Source organism: Lactuca virosa, chromosome 1, assembly GCF_052849685.1.
Source record: "Lactuca virosa cultivar CGN04683 chromosome 1, Lactuca_virosa_CGN04683_v6, whole genome shotgun sequence".
Lineage (NCBI taxonomy): Eukaryota > Viridiplantae > Streptophyta > Magnoliopsida > Asterales > Asteraceae > Lactuca > Lactuca virosa.
Window position 1 is genome coordinate 177,545,528 of NC_136426.1, and position 13,728 is coordinate 177,559,255.

Sequence of the window (13,728 nt, forward strand, 5' to 3'; positions counted from 1 at the left end):
GGAAGGGCGTATGTGCTATACGTGGTATTTTGGGGAACTCACTAAGATTTTATGCTTACCGTGTTATGTGTGATATGTGTTTCAGGTACCAGTGATGACCGCGGGAAGGCGCCAGCTTGATCAGTACACACTTACAGATGACATGTTTTCGAGATCTTGGAATATGGATTTTGTTATGTATTTCTGAGAGAATATTGGATACTTGAATTTGAATGATTTGGAAATAAAATGTTTAATTAAAATAAATTGAAAAATTGTTTGAAATTTAACGGTGTTACAATTGGGTTGCGGTTGTGTTAGGGCGAAAGTTTTGTAAGACTTCTAGGGAGCCATAGCATTCACTGATGGTCAGATAGGGCGAAAGTGTTGTAAGACTGCGGGGGATCCGTAGCATTCACTTGCGGCCAAATAATGTAGAAAGTGTTATAAGACTGCGGGGTAGTCGTAGTATTCACTGGCGGCCAGATAGAATGGGAAGTGTTGTTATACTACGAGATGACCCGTAGCATTCACGGATTCATTCAGATGACATAGGCCATGGTAGGCCAGTTCGCAAGGTTGTGAGTTGGTCACAACACAATTGGAATCAGGAAACGGTAGGTAGAAGGAGACTGGGCATGATGTAAGACTACAATTATTCTGGTAGCATTCAACTTTTTGCGTTGGATTCAGTGGCGACATGTTGTCTGCCTATCATGATCGCATGGATCAAAAGGATTGATGGATCCATGAGTGGCGGTATAGATAGGGTAGTTATTGTTAGACGAGGTATCATTTGTAGGTTGCGTGGGGCGAATGTGAGGTTGCTTGTTGGCTTAGAAACCGGGCAGACATTCGATATTTCAGATAGTGGCAGACAATATTGGGATCCAGGGAAGTCATGGTTGCAATGGAAAGCAGCTAGACTGTCACACCCCCAAACCAGAATGGCGGAAACGTCCGGGGGCGGATGATAATCATGTATTGTATCATAACAGTTAAGTATAAATGATCAAAGCAACACAACCAACATATATATAATTGAAATAGTTACAATATTTGTATGTATAACATGTTTCAAAAGACAACTATAATATGTTGCCAAAAGATTTGTTTAAACGCCTTAACGTCTCATCTTCAAAAGCTAGTGATCACCTATTTTACTGATTCCCTGAGAATACAAGTTGTTTGAAAAGAGTGTCAACAATTAAGTTGGTGAGTTCATAAGCATTTGTATGAGTAATATGTAAACCTCTGTTTGTAAAATAGTGTTTGTCTTACCAGAAAATCTTATATTTTCCATAAAATGTATTGTAGTCTTAAATGTACCAAGACCAAAGTGTATAAGTATTTTCCATACTTAAAATAATATTACACAGTTTTAATCATGTATATAAAACCGTTTGAAGAAATGCTTTTACTTAAACTAAAAGAGTCGTTGTTTCTTTATGTGAGTTTTTATAACCGTACTAATGACCGATGTTGGCATCTCGCGACGTTCTTCAGGCGTCGGAATGTTATGACGTTTGTCACCCCAGACCTGCCGGTCTAACTATAGCTAACAATTTATGTGTGAGATTGTTAGTCCCGTAGAGATCTACAAACAAGTATCACGCTCTCCTTCCAATAGACGCTGGTTATAAAATAGGACTTTCGTTTGTACTTTGTAGTGTACCGTGAAGAATATGTCTCACAATGTTGTTTAACGACTTTACGTGTTTTTCTACAAAAAAACGTATGTATATGTAATTATCCCCTTGGTCGGGATAAAAATGAAAACGACATATTATAATTATATATGAAATTATATAATTATACCATTTGCTCAACGGGTTACAAAGGGGTAAAGTTATGTAAGCCGTATGTATATAGTTTATCGTAGAAATCGAGTCGTACTCAATATATATATATATATATATATATATATATATATATATATATATATATAAGAAAATAAGTATCGTTACGTTTTTACCAAAACTTTGCCCGTAATAATATACGGGTTTGATAATGCAGCCATTTTGTGTATTTATCATTTTTCATAAAAAAAGCAATTAAACGTATTTGACGGTTTGCGTTTTTAAAGTAAATATTCTTATGTGTTACTTGTATCCCCCCCCCCCCCCCCCTAAAAACATAGAAAAACTTTGTAAAAATGTAGGTGTATGAACTCACCTCAATCATGATTGTGGTTAGATAACGGAATAGAAACGGTAACTTCGTGCTAAATCACGGAAAGGATGTCGTAATCCTAATGGTTTTAACACAAAATAATGTATGATTAAGATGATACTAATCATGAAATGTTTGTAAAAATACTTTTGAACTTACAATGATCTTAAGGAAATAAACTTGAAGAATGAAGCTCCAGGGAAGTTTAACCTTTAAATTTTGAGAAGGAAATGAAAGTTGCTATTTGAGAGAGAATTGTGGATGTTTGATAATTTTACTAACTATGAAATGAAAATTGGTTCATATATGTGTCTTATATATGGGAAAGTAAAGGATAAGCGTGTAAGAGAAGTGACACTTACGTTGGTAAGTCTATCATATCACATTGGGAACTTAATAAAGTAAAATATCTAGATATTTAAGATGGATTTCAGCCACAAGAAGGTTTATTTCGGTCCTAGCATTATCGAAATCACCTTGGTTGTCCCATATTTGATAGATTTCGGTCCTAGTGGAGGAACCAAAACCGAAAACCTAAAGTGGTCAAATCGTCGAGTACATCATCTATGTCGTAAGCCAAATCCTGGAGTTTGTTGACCCACATATGAACAACTCTATATGTGATGTGCTTATGGGCTGCATCAGCAAGAACAATTTGGATCTAGAGCAGGGTGTTGTTCCCTCTGTTCTGCTGAGAGATAAGTCCCTCCGACCGAGATACCTTTAGCAAGTCCGCAGAGCCTAAATTCTCAAATACCACTGTAATGTAGAGGTGTTGAGCGGGTAAATTTTTCGGGTTTCGGGTAATTCGGGTTTTTCATGTTAAAAAGATTACCCGTTATCCAACCAAATTAAATTCGGGTAATTCGGGTTTGGGTAATTTAGGTAGTGGGTCGGGTTTGGGTAATTCGGGTATTACCCGATTTTTTTTAATGGCACCTGAAAATAAATTTAATGAAATAAATATGTCGTGTTCAAACTTTGAATATTGAAATTTTTTAGTCAATAATACTTGAGATATCAAGTAATCGTTTAACAATTTAATCAAATCTAATAAGATGTTAAAAAAACAAATACTTAAAGATCTTAGTTTATAAGTTGAATCTCATAATAGAATCAAAAAAGAGTTTAATATATAGACTAGATTTATTACTACTCATTGTTTTAGATGGAAGATTTGTAAATTAAAACAATAGAAATAAGCAAAATCGAAAGACAAAGAAAAGTATACATGCATGCATTTTGATGAAATAATAACAACCAAAGTCAACCATTTAAATTACTTTATATCAATGTATATGCATGTATTTTGCATTTACCAAAAAAACTTACGTCTTAAATCTAGAAAATAGAGAAAACCATTACATATTATGAAAATAATAACATGTCAAGTTCCAAAAGGCATTCACAAATATACTCGTCTTCTTGCACCTACTTGTTCTTCTTGCACCTTCACTACTTCATCTTGCTCAATTCTATATAAAAAAATCAAATACTGTTAGTATTAAAAGGAAAAGATATAAAATTTAAAATAATTAAAATAATCAAAGATAAACAATTACCTTTGTCAATTTGTTGATTTTCTTCCCAATCTTTTCATAATCGATTGTGTCACTTATGCTACCCCAAATCCAATCTTTTGTACAAATTAAACTTTCAACAATTTTAGGAGTCAAAGAACTCCTAGACAGATCCAAAACCCTCCCACTAGTGCTAAAAATGGATTCCAAAGCCACGGTTGAGACGGGAATGGCAAACACATCTCTTGCCATCAATGATAGAATCAGGAATCTTGGACTATTCATTTTCCACCAATCTAGAATACTAGAGTCGTCTTCAACACTTTCTTGCAAATACTTTTCTAACTCCCCAATTGATTTAACTATGTTCATCTTCATCCTTTCTCTTAGTTTATTTCTCAATGGGGGATTAGGTGCCATAAAATCCGGATTTTAGCGTTTCCCTAGTATCGATGATGTAGTGGTAGACTCGGCAGTACTTGAAGTAGAACTTGAAGATTGAATTATAATATAATCATTATATAATTCATACATAGAATCCAAGATATATTTCTTTTTGGCCTCCACCTCTTTTCTCCATAACAATCCTCAAGTAGTATAACCAAATACTTTACTTTGTTCCTCGGATCAAGAATCAAACCAAAGTAGAGCAATAAATTCATTTTTTCTTTGTCGCCAAAATACTTATCAAACTTTATTTTCATGGCCAATGCAATATCACAAAGACTAGAATCGGAAATAGCGTCATCCAAGAGCATACAAATGGAATATATATCTTCAATGCATGTGTTTGATGTCGCATAAAGTTTTTCGGAAATCCTCAAAGTAACATCATGAAAAGGTTTTAAAAAATGACATACATTCCTAAGCCTTTCCCAATCGCTTGATGAAGGTATCGACAAACACGCTTTTTCAATTTCGTACCGAAAATCAAATTCCTTAAGATCATATCTCTCAATAGTTTTTTCGTAAGCTTGGGTAATTTCCAACATATGGTAAGTAGAGTTCCATCTTGTTGGCATATCTCCCTTCAAGTCTTTTGTTATACCAGAATTAGCAACCTTAGCAAAGTCGGTATACTAATGAATTCTAGAAGGCAATTGCCTAATCCATTTAACCGCCCATCGAACTATCTCAACCGTCTTATCAACTTTTTTTATGCCATCTTGCACCACTAAATTTAAAATGTGGGCAACACATCGAATGTGCATACTTTTCCCACTAAGAAGACACTTGTTGGAGTTTTGAAAACTTTTTTTCAAGAAGTCAATCGCCACTTCATTCACACTTGCATTATCAACATAAACTGTGAAAACATTTTCTATTTCCCACTCAATTAAACATTTCTCAACCATTTTTCCAATATCAACCCGACTTTTATTTTTTCAATTTCCATTCGTTATCAATAAAGTGGGAGGTGAGACACATATAACATGATTGTTGCTCAGAAGTCCATGTATCGGTGGTCAAACATATTCTACCAACATTTTTTTAATAAAGTCACAATTTTTTTTTTCATCTACAAACGATTGGTAGGCATCCGTTGTGCTTGTACTTCTACATGGAACTTTAAACAATCGTTCAGTAACACTATTGTAATACCTAAAGCCCACACCTTCTACAAAGCTAAAAGGAAGTTCGCCAATTACCAATATGTGGGTTAGAGCTTTCCGACTCTCATTTTGATCAAATTTCCAAGTTGACAATTTGTTTTCATCACCATATTGGAAAGCTAGTTGTTTTTGCCCACCACTAAGTTTAGCCAAGTAAGCTTTACATTTAGTTAAATGATAACCCAGATTTTTGGTCCCATAACCACTTGATTCGCACTTGTAATTCCCGCCACCACAATACTTACATTTACATCTTTGAACACCCTTTTCGTTCTTATACCTTTCAAATTCTTTCCAAACTTTCGATCTTGGGTTGAATTCTGTACTTTTTTTTCTCTTTTTCTTGTGGAACTTGATCATTGGTTGGGTTGTCAACTTCAATCTTCTTATCTTCCACTTCAATATAATCATCCGTTTTACATCTAAAAAAAAGAAAAAATGTTAAAAAACATAAAAATCAAGGGGGGGGGGGGGGGGGGGGGACGGAAAAAAAGGATAAACAGGAAAAAAAAAAGACATATAGGCTAGCAACGTATTTTCTTTTCCTTAAAACTTAAAAGTATTATTAATGAACTCATAACAAGCATGTTGAAATCTCTTGCTCTTTTTGGGATTGTGTTTTGCTTCTCTTAAATGTGGAACCAATCGATCTAATTCTAGCGAGCATAACAAAGGTTTAATGAACCGATAACAAGAAGGCATGCATGATGGTTGGCAAATAAAATTATCAGAAATAACAAAAATATAAAAATAAGGGGATCAAGAAACACACCACCATGACTTATTAATTAACCAATACACACATATTTCATTTTTCAACAATACTACAGACATGCAACATATGATCCAAATCGCAAAACTGATCATAATCACAAAAATGAAAGCTAAAACCAAATATACACACGACAAAAACTAAACAATAGACACACCACGAACAATGGAAAACAGACCACAAGCACGAGCCAGCGAGTCATGATGCATCTCATCATTCGGCCAAGTTGAAATCTCTTGGAATTCTCGTGAAGGCCAGGAATTTTCTAGTTTTTCAGGTTATTTGGTTTTAAGTTTAAATTCCTTGCTTACACGTTAATTAAGTATGATACAAGACTGTTTCATGGTAAAAGTGAACATGTATTGTGTTAATAGGCTTTAAGTTAAGGTACTTCAAATGTAGGGTGATATTAGATTTGAAATGAGTATTGCACCTATGTTTAATTACCTGTTTCTTTGCAGAGATCTCTAAAAAATGAACACTTGTTGTGGTAGTTACTTAACATAGAAAACGATATTGAGAAGGCCAATCACGAGATTCAAGCTGAAAGTAGTAGACTTCAGGAAGTTGAGAATGAATTGGGTGGTTATGAGAATGAATCATGCAAAAAAGAAAAGGAACAAGCTAAATATAGAAAAGAAGTTGATAAACACGAAAAGAAGCTTGCAGAGAAGAAAAATAAAATTGATAAATATGTTAGTTCTCTTTCTATTTGCTCTGCATCCTTATCAGTTGCTTACTATAAATGATATTCTTGTTTATCAGCAATAGGAGCTTCTGAAGCCAAAGATGGAGAAGTTTCGGTTGATTGCAAAACTTGAAAACACTGAGAAAGAGCTTGAGAAAAGGATAGAAGAGAAGAAGAAACACAACTAACTCAATAACTTACAAACAATAGCTCAATCTGAAAAAGGGAAGCAACAACTTCACTTAACTGATCATCAGTTGGAGGCGTATAATCGCATGTAAGTAGTTAAGTACTTATTTGTTGCAAATTAATTATAAAATGTGGTTTGTTGCAAGTTAAGGGACGCAATTTAACAGTATATTCAAGAATGAATCGTTTCCCAAATTTAACAGACATAGGGCCATGCCGCCATGCTAAGCATATTCAAGAATGAATCCCAACAAAGTGTAAACTGTAAAATAAAAACAACTGGTTGTTATCACTTACATTCAAGAGTAAAGTCTAAATCCGTGATTTTTGCCTGGAGGTGACGAGCTGATAACTGTGACGTTGCGACAAGCCAACGACCACCTGATGACCGGCGAGGCAGCGACGAGCTGACGACCAGCTGACCGGCGAGGAGGCGAGGATGACTAGCTGAAGTTGATTGATCGGTGATGAACGAAGTCACGAATGAAGAGCGGACGAGGGTTTTTTTTTTTGACAGAGAAAATAGAACGAGGGAAATTGCTGGGATTTGGGAATCGATCACGGATAAACTCAAAAAAAGATATTGGGTAATTCATTATTTGTTAAAGGGATAATGCCATAAAAACCCTCAAATTTTCAAAAAATATTTGGTTATATCCTAAGTCCATTTTTATGTCCACAAAAACCACACATTTTGGCAAAAATTGTCATAATTGCCATATTTTCCGATTTTACCCTTCTATGGCATTAGGGGGTGTTTGGTTCAGTGGTTTGTTGTTCAGTAATTGTCACCCAAACACCCATGCCCTCTTGCTCAATTTCTATTGCTGCTGGAGACCAAAATCAACTCCACCGGTGAGCTTCATGCCGAGAGAAAACGAGCCAGAAACCCACCGGCTGCCATCTCCTGCTCACCACCGTTCCAACACCTCATTCGATTGTTGAGCAAACCGACGAGCACCCCCTGAACACCTCATTTCTTCCCCGGAATTCCACCCTCATTTCTCCCAACCATTGCCATGAAACCCAACTCTTGTCGTCGCCCCTGATTGTTTATCAGATGCATACTTCTACGACTTTACCCACTTCCCACCACTGCCCTTAATTGTTCATCACCATCATCTCCTTCACCTTAGAGCAAAAAAAAAAATGTAAGTTTTGGTTTAGGTTTAATTTCAAGTTTGTGCATTTATGTTGCTAACCACGATTTTGATTTCATTTGTGGTTTTTGAGTTTAAATTTTAGGTATCAATTTATCATAGTTGGGTTTAATTTTTAGGTTTGAGCACCCATGACATCATTTTGGGCACTGAGTTTTGATATGGGTAAGAAAGGGAGGTGGTAGTGGTGGACGATGTCAATGTAGATGTGGTGGCGGTGGTGGATTTCAGGGATGGTAGCAGTGATGTTTGATATTTGATGGTGACGGTGATGCATATCACAGGTGGTGGTGGTTTCTGAGTTACGAATGGATGATCTTGTTCATGGGAATTGATTCCTTGAGACCAAACAGAGATTGTTAAATGGAATTTTATTGATTCAATATATGGATTTCGTTGAGTATGAATGACATATCTTTGAGCTTCTATGGTGATGAACAACAAACCACTGAACCAAACACCCCCCCCCCCCCCCAATGCCATAGAAGGGTAAAATCGGAAAATAGGGCAATTATGATAATTTTTGCCCAAATGTGCAGTTTTTATGGACATAAAATTGGACTTAGGATATAACCGAACATTTTTTGAAAACTTGAGGGTTTTTATGACATTAGCCATTTGTTAAATATATTTTAGGTAATCGGGTATACCCGAAACCTAAAAAATTTACCCTTTATCCGACCTGAAAAAAATCGGGTTACTCAAATACCCGAAAAATTAACCCGATACCCGATTAACCTGACCTGATTTACCCGATGCCTAAAAAAATCGGATGGGTAATTCGGATAACGGGTATTTTCAACGGCCTAGTCAGGAATACCGAATTATTAATTAATTAAGTTGGAAGTAAGTGCTGTAATAATGTCGTTGCCCAAGCTTTATTTATCTTTATAGATATGTAATCAGACAAACATACCTGTAATCAACCTAGCCACATACATGATTTAAGCTTAAATTAATTTTGAAAATAATATTGGAGTCTAAACGTTAACACTTCGAAGTTCGAAACCTTTTAACACCAAACAAATGAATGTCATTCAAATTTACTAATCAACAATTCTTGTTAGTGTTGTGTTTCGTAATGATAATCAATAAAATCCAACGTCAATCATATCTAGGGTTGGGTTATTCTTGTGAATACCTGTATTCACTTACTTTGTTGTTATTTCTAGAGTGACAAACAATAAGTGTATGAAGGTGATAATCATGAATGAAGAATGAAATCTTTCAAACACAACTAATGTTGTGTATAAGGAAGTATTTGAAAGCTAATGTTGTGTATAAGGAAGTACTTGAAAGTATATAAATACTACAGTGGCCATCAAGATTGGATTAATGATGTTTGAGTATAATTCACAATATATGGTACATAAATTATGTTGGAAGATATTAGTGATTGCCTTATGTAATTTATAAAGATTCCCATTGGTTTGATTGTATAATGTTTTAATATATATATATATATATATATATATATATATATATATATATATATATATATATATATATTATATTTTGTTTATCAAAAAAATAAAAAGTATGAATTTTGATAATTTCTATACTTTTATTTCTAAAAATTTATTATCCACATAAATAGTTACTGAAATTAAATAAAAAAGGAAGTAAGAAATAGGCCACTAATGGGCTGTCATAAATGGACCGTTGGGTCCTGATTATAAATAGCTGGACGACTTGATTGAGAGAAATGTATTTTCTTTTTCTTTTTATAAAAGTTTTATTACTTTATACGTTACATACAATCAGTTGGTCAAAGAGATTAATAAACACGGTCTAATGATAACAATTCCTCCTTGAAATTCCGATTCCAGCTAACAAGCGGTCCACCACCCATTAGTTTTTGTCTTTCAATAAGACCAAAGGAGTACCAAACACGAAACTGGTCGTGGACTAAGTGTCAACCAATCACGACCAAGCAGTGACAGATCTAATTAAGTGGTTCTTGGGAGTCCCAGGCCACCATTGGTTTCAGCTTATAATATAATTTTTTTTTTATTAAGATGCAAAGTATTTAAAAATTAGTGTCACTATTATTTTATATTTGGTTGGAAATTTTTTTAATGTCACTGCTATTGAGAGTTTTTGCGACCAAGAACATCATCCCGGTACTTAGAGTTTTTGCGTCTGTCACTGTGACCAAGAACACCATTGCGGTATTTAATGGTCGCTGGTGGCCTAGGTCAATTGTTGCGGGGAGCATGAACTATCATATCCAATAAGTATCTTTCTCTGTCTCTCTCTACATTTGAAGTAGTAATTAAAAGGTGCTCTACATTTGAAGTAGTAATTAAAATGTGCTGCTATTAAGACAATATTTAGACATCCCATAGACACTTTTATCAAAAGTCAATCTATAGGTAACTATTTTTAATTATCTTTTTTAAAAACAATGCAATTTCAACCGATAAGAATACATTACAAAATATATAGTGTCTAAATGATAAAATCAGATGTCTTTTTTATCCAACTTCTAATTAAAATATAGATATTTTTTATTTAAATAATAAAAACACAATAAGTTATAGTGATGGGTATACTAGTCTTTATAGTTGTATGTGGTGATGAGAGTCGTTACCCCGGATGAACGTAGGTGTCCAAGAAAAAACCCTGATGGAGCTTATAAGACTGAGCATTTACAATCGGCTAGGGAAAAAGGAACGGAAGTTAAATCTCTTTAGGGTTCAAGAAAAAAAAAACCTCGAGCAAACAGGTACATTTTGCCTGTGGTTTTGATCTTTGATGGCTTGCTGTGATATTGATTTTTGATCTTTTAAATTTCTAACATCACTTGTGAATGATAACACTTTTGGTGATTATTACTGTTTGTATGTGCATAGATATTGAAAGCAAGCTGAGATGGCAGAAACGGATGCTCATAATGTGATTCCACATGACCCTACAAGTTCAAATCAAGCTCTAGCAATACATTCAGAGGTTAGTTCATATACATCATGTATCTTGTTTCAGACCAGTTCAGTTTTTATTGATCCAGATCCTCTATCCCAGATGGAGCAGCTAATCCACCTCAAAATCCCTCTCCAGACAATAAAAAATTGTACCCAAGATTTCAATGAAACAAATTTCATTGGGAAGGGTGGATATGGTAGAGTATACAAAGGAACCCTCACCTGGGGGGATCATGAGAACCATCTAGTTGCTGTAAAACGGCTAGATGTCACTGGGTTTCAAGGTAACAAGGAGTTCCTCACCGAGGTCACAATGCTTTCACAGTATCAACACCAAAACATTGTAACCCTTATAGGGTTTTGTGATGATAACAAAGAGATGATTTTGGTTTATGAATATGCAAGTCATGGTAGCCTAGACACATATCTACATGACACTACCTTGTCCCGAGGACTATCATGGCCACAAATCCTCAAAATATGCATCGGTATTGCTTCCGCATTGGACTATCTTCATAATCAAGTGGCAGAAAAACACAGAATAATACATCGTGATATAAAAAGCGCGAATGTTTTGTTAGATGAGAATTGGAATGCAAAACTTTCTGATTTTGGGTTGGCTAAGATAGGTCTAGCGAATCAACAAAACACTTTTGTCATCACTAACCATGCTGGAACACATGGTTATTGTGACCCACAATATGAGAGAACTGGTTTTTTAACAAAAGAATCCGATATCTACTCATTTGGTGTGGTTATGTTTGAAGTTTTGTGTGGAAGGCCAGTGTGTGCTTTGATGTTCCATGATGAATGGCGATTCCTTAATCATTTAGCCCGCTCTTGCTACTTAAAAGGGGAGCTAGACTTGATTATTGATCAGAGAATAAGGAAAGATATCGAACCACAAACGTTGCAGATGTTTTCAGCTATCGCGTATCAATGCTTGGAAGAAAATCGGGAAAAACGACCTAAGATTGCTGAGGTTGCATCCCAACTTAGGGAGGCTGCAAGGATGATTCAAGTAAGTTTTTAAAAATCATTTTTATGTCTAGAGTAGTGGTGGAGTCTTATGGCTGCAAGAAATATTTTGATGGGTTTCCCTATTCATAAATACGCTGATAACATTGTCATATGATTATATCAAAGAGAAATTACAAGGGTTCTCAAAGAAAAGCATAAAGACTACAAGGAATAAAGCGGATATAAATACTAGCTAGACAGAAACCCTAATGGGCTAAAGACAAAAAAGGACCCATAAACAAGCGGGCTAATAATATAGACTAACACGCAACACATAAATTCCTGTGCTCTTTTACTTTCTTGCATTTTACTTAACAATATGGATATAATTTAGGACTAAAAGATAAGATTAATTATTTAAATACAAGTACATGACTTGCTAAAGTCAAAGGTTATGAAATTGTTTGTACTTTGTAGTAATGTCAAAATCCTAGAACATGATGGCTCTGTTTGATTTTGAACATGGAAATTGTAGGTTCTTGACCCTGTTGAGAAGATTGAGCTTCTAGTGGATGAAAGAGAGGATCTTCAGTCTAAGGTTAGTGATTTTGAATGGTTTGAGCACGAAAGACATTTTTTTCTTTTATTCAATAAGTGTTGTATGTCTCCGTAAATGATGTTTAAAAAGAATATAATAACAAATGGAAAAAGATAAACGAGGGAAAATTTGTGAAATGTTCGACTTAATAGGAAAGCTTCATTTTTCTGATGATTTTCGAAGTTAAGGAGTTATTCTTGCATGCTGCATTAAATAAACAGAAATCATACATAACTTAAAAAATCCAATTTATCTCCCTTGACTCGAATTTTATAGTATGTGATGGTGGAACATGGGTGCAGGCAAATAATTTTTTGACACAAGATACCCAAACGAGGAGGAAGATATGTTTGCAGAGCAAGAAGGTAATGCTGATCATATTTCTACCAATCATTGCCCTTGTTTTACTCTTAGTTGCAAGTGTTTGTGGTGGTTTTGATTGTCGCAAGTGAAGTATATATAGACTTTATGATGTTGTCATCGTTTTCACTGTCATTTTCTGCTAAAATGTATATTTTAAATCTGAGAAATTTATTTACTAGCAACATTTCTAAAATAGGGTTTCAATTTCGGTTATGTATAAAACTTGGTGGTGTACCGTGTATTCTCGTGCTTTGCTGCCGGAATTTTCTGTATATACGCAGGAAAAAGATAATTACTATAAGATTAAAGTTAACTATACAAAAAAGTACAATCATAGTTCGTTATATTCATCTTGTAAATATAAAAGTAATTTACTATGTTCCCTAAAATATCTGCTGAAAGCCTGAAACAGTACCATGCAAAAGTGTGACTATTTCGATGATGCGGTTGGGTCAGGGAAATTAATGGGCGGACCTACACTCGAGGCAGCTACCTCCACAAAAAAAATAAAAATAAATAAATAATACTATATGTTTTTGTAAATAAATAATAATAATAAATAAATAAATAAAATTGACCCACTTCAAAATAATATATTTTGACCTGCCAAAATATTTTGCCTTCGTAAACAAAAATTGCCCACTCTTCGAAAAATTTCTGGTCCGCTTCTCATTAGTATACTTTTTTTTTTCTGCAGTCATTTTAGAACTCTTGTTTACAAACACATGGAGGGAAAAAATTTTGTAAAGTGAGGAAGTGGAAGAACAGTAAAAGAAAAAACGTGATAAAG

General features: G+C 34.6%; 2 protein-coding genes across 2 annotated transcripts; one reads left to right on the forward strand and one right to left on the reverse strand.

Annotated features, from left to right (window-relative positions):
- Positions 1-3,420: 3,420 nt before the first annotated feature.
- LOC145124518 (uncharacterized) lies at positions 3,421-9,034 on the reverse strand. The gene is made up of 5 exons (XM_079059902.1): positions 9,010-9,034; positions 8,287-8,431; positions 7,231-7,502; positions 3,714-5,706; positions 3,421-3,626 (listed from the first exon to the last, which is right to left on the reverse strand). The coding sequence occupies exons 1-4, from the start codon at positions 9,032-9,034 to the stop codon at positions 5,138-5,140; spliced, it is 1,011 nt and encodes a 336-aa protein (XP_078916028.1). The 3' UTR covers positions 3,421-3,626; positions 3,714-5,137.
- Positions 9,035-10,686: 1,652 nt separating this feature from the next.
- LOC145107578 (putative receptor-like protein kinase At5g39000) lies at positions 10,687-13,143 on the forward strand. Its single transcript, XM_079044484.1, has 5 exons — positions 10,687-10,821; positions 10,949-11,045; positions 11,118-12,038; positions 12,513-12,575; positions 12,878-13,143. Exons 2-5 carry the CDS (start codon positions 10,968-10,970, stop codon positions 13,025-13,027), a joined length of 1,212 nt encoding a protein of 403 aa, XP_078900610.1. The 5' UTR covers positions 10,687-10,821; positions 10,949-10,967; the 3' UTR covers positions 13,028-13,143.
- Positions 13,144-13,728: the final 585 nt, after the last annotated feature.